The following is a 19,444-nucleotide window of genomic DNA, read 5'->3' on the forward strand; positions in this document are numbered from 1 at the left end:
TCAGTATCTGGATAACATATGTGAAATGCTTGATAATGTATGTGATATCAACAGAGAGGTATATTTTCTGGGTGATTAAAATATTGACTGGCTTTCATCAGGCTGCCCACTCAAGAGAATGCTTCAAACTGTAACTAGTGCCTGCAACCTGGTTCAGGTTATCAGACAACCTACCAGGGTAGTTACAAACAGCACAGGAATTAAATCATCAACATATATTGTTCACATCTTTACTAATGCTACAGAAATGTGCTTTAAAGCAGTATCCAAATCCATTGGATGTAGTGATCACAATATAGTTGCCATATCTTGGAAAACCAAAGTTCCAAAGGCTGGGCCTAATATAGTGTATAAGAGGTCATATAATACGTTTTGTAGTGATTCCTATGTTGTTGATGTAAAGAATATATGTTGGCCTGTGGTGTATAATGAGGAGCAACCAGACAGTGCACTTGAAACATTTATGAAATTGCTTATCCCAGTTACTAATAAGCATGCAACCATTAAGAAAAAGACTAAAAACAGTTAAATCCCCATGGATAGCTGAAGGTTGAGCAGGATGAGGCCTCCTGTAGCTCAGTTGGTAGAGCATGGCGCTTGCAACCCAAGGGTTGTCGGTTCGATTCCCACGGGGGGCCAGTGTGAAAAATGTATGCACTCACTAACTGTAAATCGCTCTGGATAAGAGCGTCTGCTAAATGACTAAAATGTAAATTAGGCAAAAGGAATGGCAAATAAGTCTGGCTGCACAACCGATTGGCAAACGTACTGCAAATTGAGAAATCATGTGACTAAACTCAATAAAAATAAGAAGAAACTATACTATGAAACAAAGACAAATGACAAAAAAATGATAGTAAATAGCTTTGAAGCACCTTAAATGACATTTTGGGCAAAAAGGCAAACACAGCGCCATCATTCATTGAATTACATTGCTCATTCCTCACATTTTGCCAACTACTTGGCAAGATTAGCAAATTTAGGCATGACATGCAAGCAACAAACGCTGACACTACACATCCAAGTATATCTGACCAAATTATGAAAGACAAGCATTGTAATTTTGAATTCCGTAAAGTGAGTGTGGAAGTGAAGACATTATTGTTGTCTATCAACAATGACAAGCCACCAGGGTCTGACAACTTGGATGGAAAATTACTGAGGAATACTGACTGTCCAAACACCAATTGGATTCAGGTCTGGGGAACGGGCGGGCCAGTCCATAGCATCAATGCCTTCCTCTTGCAGGAACTGCTGACACACTCCAGCCACATGAGGTCTAGCATTGTCTTGCATTAGGAGGAACCCAGGGCCAACCGCAACAGCATATGGTCTCACAAGGGGTCTGAGGATCTCATCTCGGTACCTAATGGCAGTCAGGCTACCTCTGGCGAGCACATGGAGGGCTGTGCGGCCCCCCAAAGAAATGCCACCCCACACCATGACTGACCCACTGCCAAACCGGTGATGCTGGAGGATGTTGCAGGCAGCAGAACGTTCTCCACGGCGTCTCCAGACTCTGTCACGTCTGTCACATGTGCTCAGTGTGAACCTGCTTTCATCTGTGAAGAGCACAGGGCGCCAGTGGCGAATTTGCCAATCTTGGTGTTCTCTGGCAAATGCCAAACGTCCTGCACGGTGTTGGGCTGTAAGCACAACCCCCACCTGTGGACGTCGGGCCCTCATACCACCCTCATGGAGTCTGTTTCTGACCGTTTGAGCAGACACATGCACATTTGTGGCCTGCTGGAGGTCATTTTGCAGGGCTCTGGCAGTGCTCCTCCTGCTCCTCCTTGCACAAAGGCGGAGGTAGCGGTCCTGCTGCTGGGTTGTTGCCCTCCTACGGCCTCCTCCACGTCTCCTGATGTACTGGCCTGTCTCCTGGTAGTGCCTCCATGCTCTGGACACTACGCTGACAGACACAGCAAACCTTCTTGCCACAGCTCGCATTGATGTGCCATCCTGGATGAGCTGCACTACCTGAGCCACTTGTGTGGGTTGTAGACTCCGTCTCATGCTACCACTAGAGTGAAAGCACCGCCAGCTTTCAAAAGTGACCAAAACATCAGCCAGGAAGCATAGGAACTGAGAAGTGGTCTGTGGTCACCACCTGCAAAACCAGTCCTTTATTGGGGATGTCTTGCTAATTGCCTATAATTTCCACCTGTTGTCTATTCCATTTGCACAACAGCATGTGAAATGTATTGTCAATCAGTGTTGCTTCCTAAGTGGACAGTTTGATTTCACAGAAGTGTGATTGACTTGGAGTTACATTGTGTTGTTTAAGTGTTCCCTTTATTTTTTTGAGCAGTGTATTTAAGTGCCTGTGAATGGGGTATGGTAGGTGCCAGGCGCACCAGTTTGAGTGTGTCAAGAACTGCAAAGCTGCTGGGTTTTTCACGCTCAACAGTTTCCCGTGTGCATCAAGAATCTCCCTTGATCTGGAGCTCCACGCAAGATCTTACCCCGTGGGGTCAAAATGATCACAAGAACGGTGAGCAAAAATCCCAGAACCACACGGGGGGACCTAGTAACAAAGCCTCCATCAGTAACACACTACGCCGCCAGGGACTCAAATCCTGCAGTGTCAGACGTGTCCCCCTGCTTAAGCCAGTACATGTCCAGGCCCGTCTGAAGTTTGCTAGAGTGCATTTGGATGATCCAGAAGAGGATTCGGAGAATGTCATATGGTCAGATGAAACCAAAATATAACTTTTTGGTAAAAATCAACTCGTCGTGTTTGGAGGACAAAGAATGCTGAGTTGCATCCAAAGAACACCATACCTACTGTGAAACATGGGGGTGGAAACATCATGCTTTGGGGCTGATTTTCTGCAAAGGGACCAGGACGACTGATCCGTGTAAAGGAAAGAATGAATGGGGCCATGTATCGTGAGATTTTGAGTGAAAACCTCCTTCCATCAGCAAGGACCAAATACTTATTTTCCACCATAATTTGCAAATAAATTCATTAAAAATCCTACAATGTGATTTTCTGGAAAGAAAATTCTCATTTTGTCTGTCATAGTTGACGTGTACCTATGATGAAAATTACAGGCCTCTCTCATCTTTTTAAGTGGGAGAACTTGCACAATTGGTGGCTGACTAAATACTTTTTTCCCCCACTGTAGCTGTTTAGCTTGCTAGCACATTCACGCATTTGTTTGTAAACAATTAACAAGCTAGTTAGCATGTTCTAACTAGCAAGGGCCAGGATATGCCAAATAACTCAAACACTTGAGGGCAAATAAATCAGATTTAACTGTTCAGAAAAGATCCATGGCCAGGAATCAGATTAATATCTGATTTTAAACCACCTATGAAAGTGGTTTGAAATGTGGATGGAAATATCTGATTCCATGTGCTCTTTGGCTGTACAAACTACAGGAAAAAATATCAGATTCGAATATGCAAAAAAGGGAATGGTCTCTGGTTCTAATCCCCGCGCCGACTAGGTGACAAATCTGTCGATGTGCCCTTGAGCAAGGCACTTAACCCTAATTGCTCCTGTAATTCACTCTGGATAAGAGCGTCTGCTAAATGACTAAAATGTCAATGTGTTTTGGGAAACGCATGTTACATCTTTGGCCGTTACGAAAACAATGCATCGTTAAAACACTCATAGGCTTAAGTTCCATGCCAGTTAGAGTGCAGTATGCTGCAAATACTTTTTTACTGCTGTAATTTTGCAGTATAACTGCAGTAACTCTGCAATTACTGCGTCCAAAATACCACAGTCGACTGCAGTTACTGCACTTTTACTGTAGTTTCAAAACTGCTATCTTTTTTTGTAAGTGTGGCAATAGCAAAACAAGTAGTGGACTTGTTCTGTCACACTTCAAACATCTGAAGGGGACGTTTCAATAAAATCCATCACTTAAATGTCGTTTTTTCATTTACCTTCACCTTCGTTGGCATCCTGCTTGGCTTTTTTTGCCATAAGCTTCTTCTGCTTCAGCTTTTCCCTGAAATACACATACATATCACATACATATGTGTAACATAAACCATCAGCAAGTATAAAGTTTACAGCAGAGACTCAAAGAATAAAAGCCATAGGCTCAATACATTTTATTTTTAGTATGTCCTTGATTAATGCACCAACCTTTTCTTCCTGCGTTTGGCTGTTCTTTCATCAGCTGCCTGTTGGTTATCTGAGACCTTGTCAAGATAGACCAAATCCATCTTTTGCTGCAAGTAAAAATGTTATGTGTTTCTTATTGGTTAACCCCACGCTTGAAAGAAATTGGTTCAGATGAGAAATGATGTAGTCGGCTATCCTTGGGGCACCCCCTTAAAAAAAACAAGATGCCCACCTTCTCAGTCATCTTGTCCAGGAAGTCCTGTCTCTGATACTCTCGCCTGCGAAGGTGTCTGTACACATGGAACTCTCCACTGCCAGCTCCTGCACTGGAGCCTGGAGGAGATTAATTACATATCTCATCAGTGGGTTTAAAACATATTGCCTGGGCTAAAGTGATTTCAAAAAATGCCCGTCAATATGGCTCTCTCTTGCAAGGGATCGCTCTACTCTTGGGCTTCAATAAAAGGGAACCGCACATGCCGCTACCTGAGAATTCACAAATTCATCCGCCAGATTGCAGGCTTACCCATCACATCCCGCACAAACTCCGGAGGAGCCCGGGGGTTCCATTCTTTCGGTCGGTCTGGGATAGGAGCAGGTTTATCCTGCAAACATACGTAAGTATTCGTTGATTTTTGACGATAAATTAACTAGCTAACGTTAGTAGCTATAGTCACTCGCTGTTCTAGTTACCTACCATAAAAGTAAGCACAGATTCACTGCTGTTGGTGCTAACTAACATCGTTTGCTAGCTGTGGAGATAAACATGTGCCCATTTGAAGATATCCTCAAAGGCCAGAACCACCCCAGCCACTTACAGGGTTTCTCATCAATCTCTCCAACTTCAGGCGCTGCTCCTCTACGGGAGTTTTGGCTATAATCAAACGTTGAGATTCCTTTCCTGGCGGCTTCCCTGGTCGCCCATCTTGTTCCTTGGTCACCGCCATCTTTCGAATATGATCTTTGTCTTCTTCTACATTGATTTGTAAGTACAAGGTTTAGCTCCGCCTAGCGTATTGGTGCATTCCTGGAAATTATAAATGAGTATTGAGCTAAATTGGTGAGGTTATTATTTTATTGTTGGTATATTAGGCAGGCACTCGTAGAAAACACAATTAACGATGTTATTTCAAATGAAGGTAGTGGATTTACCTTGCAGAAGGTTATTCTAAGGTAGGCTCAGCACCTCCTTGGGAAAGTTGTAATGCAGAGGTCTTGATAGGCCAGTAGGGGGCACTCCTCCCCCTAGTTCAGGGATCATTACATTTACATTTTAGTCCTTTAGCAGACGCTCTTATCCAGAGCGACTTACAGTTAGTGAATGCATAATGTTTTTTTTTGTTTTATATATTTTTTTTTTGTTCTTTCATCCCCCGTGGGAAACGAACCCACATCCCTGCCGGCCAAACCCTCCCCTACCTTGGACGATGCTGGACCAATTGTGCGCCGCCCCATGGGTCTCCCGGTCGCGGCCGGCTGCGACATAGCCTGGACTCGAACCAGGATCTCTAGTGGCACAGCTAGCACTGCGATGCAGTGCCTTAGACCACAGCGCCACTCGGGAGTACATCAAATAGATTCAGACGTGGGACTATTTTTTTTTATTGATCGGATGGTCAGGGGGCCGGAACATAATTAAAAATAATTTGTAGACTGCAAATTGACCGCACGAAGCCCAAACAGATACACATTTAGGAGACGCTCTTATCCAGAGCGACTTACTTAGTGAATGCATACATGTTTTTTTTTCATAGTTGAAATGAACATCCCTGCCGGCCAAACCCTCCCCTACCTTGGACAACGGTTCTCCCAGTCACGGCCGGCTGCGACAGAGCCTGGACTCGAACCAGGATCTCTAGTGGCACAGCTAGCACTGCGATGCAGTGCCTTAGACCACTGCGCCACTTGGGAGTCTATAACATTTGATTAAAACATAATCATTTCAAACCTTGCTTACATTTGTATACGCTCACATATATCTCTCGATTATGCATATATCTCTCGATTATGCATGGGAATACTTTGGAACAGATTTCCAAAATGAAAATCACTTGGAGCTGACCTGCTGGTGTTTTTACAGTCTTTTATGTCCAACAATTTACTAAAATGTAATAAAAAAAATCTATTTTGGCTCAGAAAACTTGGGGAACCAAGTAAAATCACCCACAGGCCAAATTAGGCACACATGCCGCCAGTTAGGGAACCCTGCCCTAGTTTAAAGGGGCAATCTTCAGTTGCTACTACCATTTGTAGACTTAAACATTAATGATATGTACCCATTGATTCTTGAAGAATATATAGTTGCGGCCAGATATATTGGCACCCTTGCACTTAAAAAAATATATAATTCTCTATTCCCAACTAATCTGTACCCCTGCACATTGACTCTGGACCGTATATAGCCTTTTTTTTTTTTACTTTAGTTTATTTAGTAAATATTGTAAATATGTTCTTAACTCTATTTTCTTAAAACTGCATTGTTGGTTAAGGGCTTGTAAGTAAGCATTTCACGGTAAGGTCTACCTACACCTGTTGTATTCGACGCATTTGACAAATAACATTTGATTGGATTTTGATGGGATTATTCTAAAATAACTTGAAATTGAAAAAACGTTGGTATCCACACCTTGTTATTGGATTTGCAACATTGCAGAAATAATTACATTTTTGTAAAACAAAAAAAAATTACATTAAGAACACCCTCCCTACAATCAAACATGGAGAGTTTAGATAATTTTTATTTTTTTATTTAACCTTTATTTAACCAGGTAAGCCAGTTGAGAACAAGTTCTCATTTACAACTGTGACCTGGCCAAGATAAAGCAAAGCAGTGAGATAACAACAACAACAACAACACAGAGTTACATATGGGGTAAACAAAACAAAGTCAAAAATACAACAGAAAATATATACATTTACATTTACATTTTAGTCATTTAGCAGACGCTCTTATCCAGAGCGACTTACAGGAGCAATTAGGGTTAAGTGCCTTGCTCAAGGGCACATTAACGTCATTTAGCAGACGCTCTTAGCCAGAGCGACTCACAAATTGGTGCGTTCACCCTATAGCCAGTGGGATAACCACTTTACAATTTGGGGGGTAGAAGGATTACTTTATCCTATCCCAGGTATTCCTTAAAGAGGTGGGGTTGTGTGTGCGAATGTAGTAAGTTATGGAGGAAAGGCAATAAATAGGCCATAGTGCAAAATAGTTACAATTTCGTATTAACACTGGAATGATAGATGTGCAAAAGATGATGTGCAAATAGAGATACTGGGTGCAAATTAGCAAAATAAATAACAATATGGGGATGAGGTAGTTGGGTGGGCTAATTTCAGAATGGCTGTGTACAGGTGCAGTGATCGGTAAGCTGCTCTGACAACTGATGCTTAAAGTTAGTGAGGGAGATAAGAGTCTCCAGCTTCTAACCCAAACCACTCACCATGTACAAAATGGTGTCATCCGCATAGAGGTGGATCCGAGCGTCACCAGCAGCAAGAGCGACATCATTGATATACACAGAGAATAGAGTCGGCCCGAGAATTGAACCCTGTGGCACCCCCATAGAGACTGCCAGAGGTCCAGACAACAGGCCCTCCGATTTGACACATTGAACTCTATCTGAGAAGTAGTTGGTGAACCAGGCGAGGCAGTCATTTGAGAAACCAAGACTATTTAGTCTGCCAATAAGAATGGTTGACAGAGTCGAAAGCCTTGGCCAAGTCGATGAAGACGGCTGCGCAGTACTGTCTTTTATCGATCACGGTTATAATATCGTTTAGGACCTTGAGCGTGGCTGAGGTGCACCCATGACCAGCTCGGAAACCGGATTGCATAGCGGAGAAGGTACGGTGGGATTCGAAATGGTCGGTGATCTGTTTGTTAACTTGGCTTTCAAATACTTTCGAAAGGCAGGGCAGGATGGATATAGGTCTGTAACAGTTTGGATCTAGAGTGTCACCCCCTTTGAAGAGGGGGATGACTGCGGCAGCTTTCCTATCTCTGGGGATCTCAGACGTTACGAAAGAGAGGTTGAACAGGCTAGTAATAGGGGTTGCGACAATTTCAGCAGCTAATTTTAGAAAGAAAGGGTCCAGATTGTCTAGTCCAGCTGATTTGTAGGGGTCCCGATTTTTCAGCTCTTTCAGAACATCAGCTGTCTGAATTTATGTGAAGGAGAAGCAGGGGGGGCATGGGCAAGTTGCAGCGGAGGGTGCAGAGCTGGTGGCCGGGGTAGTGGTAGCCAGGTGGAAAGCATGGCCAGCCGTAGCAAAATGATTGTTGAAATTCTCGATTATTGTAGATTTATCGGTGGTGACAGTGTTTCCTAGCCTCAGTGCAGTGGGCAGTTGGGAGGAGGTGCTCTTATTCTCCATGGACTTAACAGTGTCCCAAAACGTTTTGGAGTTAGTGCTACAGGATGCACATTTCTGTTTGAAAAGGCTAGCCTTTGCTTTCCTAACTGATTGTGTATATTGGTTCCTGACTTCCCTGAAAAGTTGCATATCGCGGGGTTGCTGTGCTGCCTCTGGTACTGGGGGCCTTGAACATGCGTGCGCAAGGCATCATGAAATCAGCAGATTATCTACGGCAAGATCATAAAACAGCAGTTGGTGGAGGGCACCCCTCAAACATTGAAGATTTACAGCAGTTTGCTCCTTAAAAGTGGGCCAAATTGCCAGTAGAAAGGTGTAGCAAACTCATTGATGGCTACATTTTAGTCATTTTAGCAGACGCTCTTATCCAGAGCGACTTAGGTTTAAGTGCCTTGCTCAAGGGCACATCGACAGATTTTTCACCTAGTTGGCTCGGGGATTAGAACCAGCAACCTTTCAGTTACTGGCACAACGCTCTTAACCGCTAAGCTACCTGCCGCCTAGTGTTTGTCTGCAGTTATCATGGCAAAAGGCGTGCTGGGTGCTAGTACTGCCGTTTGTCTCCATTTTCTAAATAAAAATTGTAAACTTAAGTAAAAAAAAATACAATTGGTTCTGCAATGTAGAAAATTCAATAACAATGTGTGGTGACCAAACGTTTTCATTTATTTATTATTTCAACTCATTTTAGAAGAAATTGGGAATTATTTAAGAATGGTGCAAAGGTGCCAATTTATTTAAAAATTTAAAAATGCCTCATGAGCTTAGTTCCACTGTCATACCCCATCAGAACCCAAAATATAGCCTAAGCTTGTTTTACTCCAATGTTTGTGAACAAAGTATATGTAAACAAACTCTTTATAGACTCAAAACAGGCTTAAAACTATTATGTTTATATAATGGTCAGTACTTGCATCCATAGCTCTGTCTATGAATTTGAGTGGTTGCATTACTCCAGCCCCATCCCTCAGCTTTTTACCCAAACAGTGGTGGGGGAAACGCTTTGTTATTGTTTCAACAGTGGATTGCCCCTTTAAAGGCAAAAGCTTGGGAGGCTTGGCTTGGTCCTACCTTGAGAAACAGATTCCACAGCCCTTGCACGTTAAAAGTGACATCCCATTTATTGTGACCATGTAACCAACTCCCCTACTTGAGATAAGATGCATGATTTCTTTATTGCTCATTGCTCAACAACTAATGCTTGTTGGGCCTGTTGGTATAAGATGCTGCATCAGCATCACCCAGGAGAGGAGCAAGCGTAAGGTTAGCCCTAACCCTCAGAAAAATTACGAATATGCATGTAACTCAATTCCTTTCCATAAAAGAAATATTTTGTTTTATTTAGTGTAGCTTTCCTAGTTAGACTCTGAACATGCTATCATCTAGCCTGAACATCAACATCATGCACGTTGCTCAGTACAGAACAACCTAACCTCACCTATCTATACTAAAGCCAACACACAATCGATGGTCTCTGTTATGACAATAAACATATAACAACTCTTATGCAAAATGCTCTGAATGGTCAAAGCCACAGCGTTACAGAGAAAATGCTGTTTCAATTAGGCTTACTTTCAGTCCCTCCGAGAAAGGCAATTACGCAAGGCAATTATGATACACACTCAAAATGCATCAACTCATTGCGTTTGAATTAATTTGACTGGTTACATCCTAAACAGAGAGCAGTAGGGATATTTCCCCCCTCTACACATCAACCATAGGGAGAACATGTTTATGGCGAGTCAACCAGGCAGATATAAACATAATTGAACTCCCAATAGACACACATACACCATACACACTTACTGAGTGAGTGTGTGTGTTTGTTCATGCCTGCGTTTGTGCATGCACATGTGCTTAACAGGTTGAGGGAGATCCAGAAGCAACGGGATGGTTTCTCCCAGTAAACCCTGTCTGAGCTGATTTGTGAATGTGCTCGCAGACTCCCTTCATGAATGCCTGGCTAAAGCAGACACTGTACTCACCCCTTGCTCGGTTACCCCTCAGTCCCCCCCCAACCTCCCATAGAGTTTCTCTCTAGGGTACAGGACTTGTTTATGCCACTCGCCCTGCGTGGCATTCTCTGGAGGCGTTGTGTGGGCTCTAGTCTATATGATTTCATTTTCCCTATTACGCCCACAGCATCTTAATGTAAGCAGGGATGTCCCAGTTACGTAACATGTAGCACACTCACAATGTGATGTTTAAAACATGCAGATGGGCGCAAAATGAATCTGGATGGAAGGGTTGGGGATTAGAGAGAGAGAGAGAGAGAGAGAGAGGGGGAGAGAGAGAGAGAGATGTACTGGATATGCTGTGCTACAGCCCCCTGTCTTTGGGGCACAGGGGCTTATGTTAATTTGATACAGCCCTCATGAATTTGACATTGATCGGCCCTGCCCCTTCCTCTCCTCAATTTCAGTTCTATCCCAAACCACTCACCAGATAGACCCTGCTAAAAGATCAAAGGCGGATAAATGTCCCCCCCACACACAGGGACATTTGATAGGGCTAATGAGCAACATAAACACTCACACACAATGTTTTCACCCAATCCCATACTGTGAATAGTTGGAAGGGAAAATAAATATAAAATATTTCTGCCTTAATTAAACATCAAATATTCACCTGACTTAAATCTCTATACTGTACATAGGAAAAAGGCTAATCTGTTTTCATAGATCAAATGTATCTTTCAACTATGAAATATAGCTGATGATTTTTATGGTGTGAATGCAAAGGATTGGAGCTGGAGTTAAGCTTCAAAGAAATTGAAGGCGCACCTAATCACTGTGCCAAAACATTCATTTGCATTGACTGGGTTACTATGGTGAAAATATTAATTATTCCACATATGGCCACATTTTATAAGATCACATCAATGTTAGGGTGTGGTAGGTTAAGACTAGATCAAAATGCTGCATTCATTATGCTCTAATGTAAGTGAATATCTCAAACCTGAAGGATTTGCTGTTCCTGATCAGTTCATATTTCTAACATTATCAATGCTGCTTTCATGAATTCAAAAATAGTGTTTCTTCCTAATAGATGAAATTGGCAGGGACAAAAAACACTGGGAGAAAGTGAGCATGGGTTCTTCTAAAATAAAATAAAACTCCTTGCCCAAAGACAGAGCTAAAAGGTTAATAATGAGCTGATGACAGAGGGCAATTTTGTCAGATAAACCACCAGTGACAAAAGCTGTTGTTGACATAAAATGTTGCTGAACAGAGCAGGAAACATTCCTCTATTTGACAAGGCCTGTGGTGCTACTACCCATTGTCAAGCCTTGCCCCCTCTGTCCAGCCACGGCCACTGTGTTGCCCATGGGGCCTGTTAGAGAGAGCACAGGAGGCTGATGAGACTCCAGATGGCCCATGGGGTGGGAAGTCAACCGAGAGATGGCCAGGCTTTCTGCCCCTCTCCTGTAGGGAATACAAGTAAGGCCAACGTCTTTAATTTACGATATACTGTAGGCTAAACATTGTGTGTATTTCTACTTTGTGTTTGTTAAGATTTTATCATGTTTAGGCCTCCCAAGGGACGCAGCGGTCTAAGGCACTGCAACACAGTGCTTGAGGCGTCACTACAGACCCCCGTTCGATCCCCGGCTGTGTCTCAGCCGGCTGCGACCGGGAGACCCATGAGGAGGCCCACAGTTTGCCCAGCGGCGTCCGGGTTAGGGGAGGGTTTGGCCGGCCGGGATGTCCTTGTCCCATCACGCTCTAGCGACTCCTGTGGCGGGCCGGGCGCATGAATGCTGACACGGTCGCCAGTTCTACAGCGTTTCCTCCGACACGTTGGTGTGGCTGGCTTCCGGGTTAAACGAGCAGTGTGTCGAGAAGCAGTGCGGCTTGGCAGGGTCGTGTTTCGGAGGAAACATGGCTCTCGACCTTCGCCTCTCCCGAGTCTGTACGGGAGTTGCAGCGATGGGACAAGACTGTAACTACCAATTGAATATCACGAAAAAGGGGTGAAAAACAATAAACGATTTGTTGATGCAGGCCAAGTTTAAATAATGAGATTGTAAGTATTGTAATGAATCATTGTTGTCTCTCGTTTAGTATGCTTCTTCACACACAACCGCAACTCTGTTTTTTTTCTCCTCACGCAATCAGGTCACTGGCAGTTCAGTGTCGAGACATGCATACAAATGGACATTTACCTACTGAGACGCCATGATCTTATTCACCATGATCTTATTCGGAGCGGCCTGCCCCGGGGCCCTTTCTCTCAACACTCATATTTTAGACGCCACACGCATTCATATTGAGACATTGCAGTGAAATACACAACAGGCAAAAAAGGGGAAATTGAATGATACATTTTGACATACTCTGGACATTTCCTAGAAGTGCTTGCAACCATAATCTACTGATATGAAAAGTGGGCTTTTCATGTCAATAGTATTGTTTTTGGCTAGTGAATAACCACCACATTGGATTTGATGTACTCTAATTCACATTCCCCCCCATTTTCAGGAAATATGCAAGAGTATTCAGTTACCTTGATGAGGGAAGAGAAAGATACTGTACTGGACAAAATGCTAAAAGCTTTAGATGTGATCCTGAAACAGAATGGAAACCCCACATTGATATATGTATACCATTCCCTTTCATAAAGACTTTCTGTGATAGCTTCTGTTTATTATCATTAGGCCTAATATCTGGGTTAGAATTTAAATCTGCACTGTCACACGTGTTAAAACACAAGTAACTTCAGTACTCCAACATGAGCTGAAAGGCCTGGTAAACAATTAATGTGGGCTCAATAAAGTCCTCTTATTCTAGTCCCTTAAGTCACTCATGAACTCTGTACAATCTTATTGCCATAATAAAATATTGAGGACATAAGGGAAGACTTGTTTGTGACCAGAGTCCTCCCCCCCAGTCATGCCATGGTTGTTCGCTCTGGCAGGGGTCTCCTATGGGAGGGCACAAGATCTGAGCTATAAAGTTCACACTCACCTTGGAGCCTTTGATACTGTCCATCATAATGCTAGAGGCTAAACAAGGTGTTTTGGTTGGTTGGAGGCGTGACTTGTCGCGTGGAGATTCCTGTGCCTACTGATGTAATGGACCTTGTCGGGCTGCTGTGATAGTAGCTCTCTCCCAATGAATCTAATGCTAATCACATCATTGAGAGACATTTATTTTATTGCTGCAAATTTAGCACCCCATCGATTTGAACTGCAAAAACAGAACGTTATAATTACCTATTATAAACTTGGTGATTCGAGCCCTGAATGCTGATTGGCTGATAGCCGTGGTATATCAGACAGTATACCACGGGTATGACAAAACAGTTATTTTTACTGCTCTAATTACGTTGGTAACCAGTTTATAATAGCAATAAGGCACCTCTGGGGTTTGTGGTATATGGCCAATTTACCACGGCTAAGGGCTGTATCCAGGCACTCAGCGTTGCGTCGTGATTGAGAACAGCCCTTAGCCATGGTATATTGGCCATATACCACACCCCATCGGGCCTTATTGCTTAATTATCCTATTTTCCCCAAAGTGCACTTATATGCTGGACTGGTAGTAAGGAAATTTGAGGAAATAAATTGTTTCATATTAAATCATAACAGTATGTGCTGTCTAAGATCAGCCTGCAGAAGGCTGGCTTTCTCACAGAGATAAAATGTACACGCTCTCCTACTCAGTTCGGAGGAGAAAATAAAACAAATCTGATCTCCTGAAAGATCCTGTGTGGCTCAGTTGGTAGAGCATGGTGCTTATGACACCAGGGTTGTGGGTTCGTTTCCCACGGGGGACCAGTATGTGAATGTACAAAAAATTGATGCACTCACTACTGTAAGTCGCTTTGGATAAATAACTAAAATGTAAATGCAGTTTCTCATTTATCAGAATAAGCAAAAGCCTTTGTAGCTGGGCATTTAAAATAGAATTTCCGTAAATAATTTGCAGATGTGAATGCTTCGACACTGTTTGTGAAATAACAAACACAGAGTTGGGCGCTCTTCAAGGTTTATTTGTGACAGTAATCAACTTCGCCTGAGAATCTTGATGACCCTTTAGAAAATGTAGCCCTGTTTGGGAGCCTGGCCAAAGATAACAATGTTACTGTGTTTCCCCATATCCACTCTCAGCGATATTATTCATTTAATAAAATCCACGTGATAACACCATTTTTTGAAGAGCAAACAGTTGTGTTGCCAGTGTATATCTACTGGCTGGATAAATAATACATTTTAGACCATCTGCACTAAATGTGCATTTGAAAATGGAAGCTGCATAAACGCTGCCACATATCGTGTTCTTGGTTAATCTTTGTGTTGCAATTTCAGGACGATGGCTTGGAAATGGTTCCAAAGCTGCATAAATATGACTGCATTGCTTGGATCGAACTATGAAACAAGTAATAACAAGGATTTAGGTTAATAATAAACACCATGATTTGGACTTTATTGATCATCAGCAAAATGACACCAGGCCATTTCATAGAAGCCTTGCAGTTCTCAGTCGGATTAATGGACAATGAGGTCTTTTATGACAAACTGGAGACACTAGTCCATCTGTGACATTTCCATATCATAGCTGTGTTTTACAACACTGTAATGCCCTGGAAGTGTAACATTCAAATAAAAAATGAAAACCATGCCCTGTTTCTCCTTCATTTACTCCCTTGCTTTCAACTAAATTTCTTCCGTGCTTTATGGCTTCCGGTTATCTCCCTTTTTTAGGTATGTTTACATTTTGTGTCATGGATGGCGAACATATGATTCAGATCAATTCCACAAACAGCCATCTTTGCGTGCATGAGTCTGGTAGCCACTGTTTGGTTCCATGTCTAGAGACCTCTAGGGCCCATTCCTCAGTTATCTGTATGGAGGCTCAGGCTGGTGAGGGGCGGGCCTATAGAGCTGCTGTAACCGCATCGGTCTGGTTGACCAGCCACCGGGTAACTGTCCAATGACCCGGAGGTTCACAGGATGCCCATGTCCAGAGAGCGGGGCACTGGGGCTCAGGATGTGGGTCTGGCCTGGCTGGGAGTCCAGCGGAGGTAGACTGGTGTGGGTCGGGGCAGAGGGCGAGGTGGTGGAGGAGGGTGGCAGGGGGAAGTGGGGAAGCAGGATGGCGGGGGTGAGGCCGTAGCGGAGCTGGAAGACCCGGGGCGGGCCCTGGGCCATGAAGCCGTTGGGCCGCTGGGGTTCCGGGTGCTCGTCCCTCTTCACCTCCCGCATCTTGTCCTCTCGCTCCTCTGGCTTTTTGGGTTTGCTGGAATTCTGTTTTGCTCGGTTGAGCTCCTGGATTTTCTCGGCCTGAGCACGGCGGATGTGGTAGCTCTTCCTGGAGCTTTGGAAGGAATCAAGAAACCCCTCCAGGGGCACATTCCCCTCCATGAACTTCTCCAGGAGGTCCTGTGAAGGAGAGGCCCACAAATAAACGGGTATCAGAAGACAGGAATTCAAACAAAAGGATTCCCAACCCCTGGGAACAGTTCAAACACAGCCTCACCTGTAAAAGGGGATTTCACATTAACTTATGTTTTTCCATTAACTTTGAAACAGTTGTAAGTGTAGATCATTTCTTTCTTTTTTTACATAGGCCAAACCTGTACATCCAGTAACACTTCCACTGGAACAGCCCTAGAATGACTGTAATCAGTCTGACTGGCAACTGTGCCCCCAGTCATGGGGAGCAGGTGGAAGACCCGTCTAGCCCAGTATGGGGGGAGTGAATAATTGATGACAGTCTAGTCTGCACAGCCCACCTCCCCAAACACTCTAACCTTTGTCTGAGCATAGCCAATGGAAATGACTCAATTAACGGGCAGCCACTGGCTACGCACACAAAAAAGGCTTAGGTCATTACTGTGTCTCTTCCATATCGGAGCAGTGCAAATGGTCCCCACAGTACCACCATAATTGCTCTGGACACTGTTTCTTTCTTCACAGTTGCCAGCTGTAGAGGGCTTGACACAATCAACCCTCTATGATATTACCTTTGGCCTCGGGGGCTGAAATCTGGCAGCTTCAACACGGAGCCGCTAAAGATATTCATGTGTGGCGATACATAAGACCAAATGGTGTCAGAAGGCTGGAACACACAAAAGGACCCACCCTTACTGCCATATGTTAGAAAAATTGATTGTGTGAAATCCATCTAATAAACAAATGGGCTGAGGTCATCTATTTTCAAGTGACCTGTGTTTTTTCAGTGCTGGCTAAGAGCCATCACTCAACACAGTCCTGTTATGATGAGGGTCACCCAATCAATCAGGCTGACTGCTGCCCTAACAACTTTGAGTCATGGAGCCATCAATCGGGGTTGTGTGAGGTGGAGGAAGCACCGTTTATTTACATCTGTTAGCTGGACGGCCTTGCATGGATAAATCAAAACCTGTTGGAAGGATTGTGTGTGGGGGGATAGTCTGTGGAAGTAAGCCTTTCTTATGATGGGAACGTGCTGTATAGGACTGTTGTCTGTTCACGGTTATGCATTCGGTCACCTACTTAAATGGTTTGTTAAATGAAGGATTACAAGGACCACTTGCTAATGGCTCAAGCTCAATAAATGTGTAGTGCCATACGTTCCTCTCCAAATAAAATGTTTTATCACCTAGCACCGTGTGAGGGCGGATTAAATGTGTCGAGGTTGCACAAATTGTCTTGTAAAAATAACCTTTCACACGAGGGTAAAAACATACCGATATATACCTAGCAAACATGACCCCATGATTCCATTTCCATTGCCCCGTGCGGTTGGCAAGGTGTGCACAGGCTAGCTCACACCAACCCAACACGAGCTAGCCCGCACCAAACCGAACACGGGCTTGCCCACACCAAGCCCAACACGGGCTAGCCCACACCAACCCCAGCTACTTCATAATCTAGAGGCGGGGGCTCATTAGAATATTTTGAGACGTGGTTTGCACACTGTTCTTTTTGTGCAACCATTACTGAGAGTGTCGTTCCAGTTTAAGTGTTCTGTTGTGTGATGGCAAAAATATTTTATCTTGTACACTGTCAATGTTGAAGTCTTTATAAAGACTTAAAGATGGAATCCGCAGTAGGGTAAATTGCGCCACTGGCCGCCCCACCTCCGTTGTTATTGTTTTTGTTGCCAAGCTGAGGAGCGTCTTGCAGCATGATAAAAAAATTGCAGTACATATTGTGCTCTTCTATGGATGGGCTAGCCACATCTGTTTTCGATATTACAACAACAAAGAAGTTACTGAAAACAACAGTGGCCATATCCGAATACCCATACAAGCGTACTACATACTTAAACGGCATACTATGTACTCATTGTCGCATGCTATTTAGCACGTACCGTTTAGTAAAAAGTATGCAGTATGCCAAGGCCGCAACACAGTAGCGGCTCCTGACTAGCTGAGTAGGTGGGGCGTGGCCGAGTGCGGGTGGATTTTTCCAAATTCAACAGACATGCATCGCATTAACGAGCCTGATAATACCTCATTTCCAATTCAATTAATTTAACTAAACTCTGAATAGAATAGGAATGGAGTTATAGGCCTACTCAGGCTGCTTATAGGCAGACTATCACATTCAAACTATACCATAGCCCATATAGCCCATCTATCCTATTTAAAAAGGACTGAAGACAGAAACAGATCATTTGGTTCCATTTCAACATACAGTTGAAGTCGGAAGTTTACATATACTTAGGTTGGAGTCATTAAAACTTGTTTTTCAGCCACTCTACAAATTTCTTGTTAACAAACTATAGTTTTGGCAAGTCGGTTAGGACATCTACTTTGTGCATGACACAAGTAATATTTCCAACAATTGTTTACAGACAAATTATTTCACATATAATTCACTGTATCACAATTCCAGTGGGTCAGAAGTTTACATACACTAGGCTGCTGCTGCCTATTGAAATCACTGGCCACTTTAAGAAATGGAACACTAGTCACTTTAATAATGTTTACATATCTTGCACTACTCATCTCATATGTATATACTGCATTCTATTCTATAATATTCTTCTGTATCTTAGTCCATGCTGCTCTGTCATTGCTTGTCCATATATGTATATTTTCTTAAATCCCATTCCTTACTTTTTTGTGTGTATTGGGTATATGTTGTGTAATTGGTAGATATTACTGCACTGCCGGAGCTAGAAGCACAAGCATTTCGCTACACCCGCTATAACATCTGCTAAACACGTGTATGTGACAAATAAAAATTGATTTGATTTGACTAAGTTGACTGTGCCTTTAAACAGCTTGGAAAATTCCAGAAAATGATGTCATGGCTTTAGAAGCTTCTGATAGGCTAATTGACATCATTTGAGTCAATTGGAGGTGTACCTGTGGATGTATTTCAAGGCCTACCTTCAAACTCAGTGCCTCTTTGCTTGACATCATGGGAAAATCAAAAGAAATCAGCCAAGACCTCAGAAAAAAAATTGTAGACCTCTACAAGTCTGGTTCATCCTTGGGAGCAATTTCCAAACGCCTGAAGGTACCACGTTCATCTGTACAAATAATAGTATGCAAGTATAACACCATGGGACCACGCAGCCGTCATACCGCTCAGGAAGGAGAGACGTTCTGTCTCCTAGAGATGAATGTACTTTAGTGCGAAAAGTGCAAATAAATCCCAGAACAACAGCAAAGGACCTTGTGAAGATGCTGGAGGAAACAGGTACAAAAGTATCTATATCCACAGTAAAACGAGTCCTATATCGACATAACCTGAAAGGCCGCTCAGCAAGGAAGAAGCCACTGTTCCAAAACCGCCATAAAAAAGCCAGACTACGGTTTGAACTGCACATGGGGACAAAGATCGTACTTTTTGGAGAAATGTCCTCTGGTCTGATGAAACAAAAAGAGAACTGTTTGGCCATAATGACCATTGTTATGTTAGAAGGAAAAAGGGGGTGACTTGCAAGCCCAAGAACACCATCCCAATCGTGAAGAACGGGGGTGGCAGCATCATGCTGTGGGGGTGCTTTGCTGCAGGAGGGACTGGTGCACTTCACAAAATAG

The 19,444-nt window shown here is 43.4% G+C and overlaps 2 protein-coding genes across 6 annotated transcripts in view; both read right to left on the reverse strand.

Annotated features, from left to right (window-relative positions):
- LOC121579362 (PRKR-interacting protein 1 homolog) overlaps positions 1-5,084 on the reverse strand; it is a 12,929-nt gene extending 7,845 nt beyond the window's left edge. For 3 of the 5 annotated variants that reach the window (XR_006002899.2, XR_006661687.1, XR_006661688.1), the window contains exons 1-5: positions 4,903-5,084; positions 4,611-4,689; positions 4,317-4,417; positions 4,106-4,191; positions 3,901-3,965 (exon numbers count right to left, since the gene is read on the reverse strand). Coding sequence is in view for 1 of the 5 variants with exons in the window: in XM_041893898.2 (XP_041749832.1) it covers positions 3,901-3,965; positions 4,106-4,191; positions 4,317-4,417; positions 4,611-4,689; positions 4,903-5,031 (460 nt within the window). In the remaining 4 variants the exon portion in view is untranslated. Of the gene's footprint in view, positions 1-3,900; positions 3,966-4,105; positions 4,192-4,316; positions 4,418-4,610; positions 4,690-4,781 lie in introns of all 5 variants that reach the window. The other 2 variants (XR_006661689.1, XM_041893898.2) reach the window with 2 other exon arrangements.
- Positions 5,085-14,434: 9,350 nt separating this feature from the next.
- Positions 14,435-19,444, reverse strand: part of LOC121579363 (vacuolar protein sorting-associated protein 37D) — a 46,411-nt gene continuing 41,401 nt past the window's right edge. Inside the window, exon 4 of the mRNA XM_041893899.2 lies at positions 14,435-15,845. Coding sequence (XP_041749833.2) covers positions 15,303-15,845 — 543 coding nt within the window. The 3' untranslated portion in view covers positions 14,435-15,302. The remainder of the gene's footprint in view (positions 15,846-19,444) is intronic.

The sequence above is a fragment of the Coregonus clupeaformis genome, chromosome 13 (genome assembly GCF_020615455.1).
Source record: "Coregonus clupeaformis isolate EN_2021a chromosome 13, ASM2061545v1, whole genome shotgun sequence".
Taxonomy (NCBI): domain Eukaryota; kingdom Metazoa; phylum Chordata; class Actinopteri; order Salmoniformes; family Salmonidae; genus Coregonus; species Coregonus clupeaformis.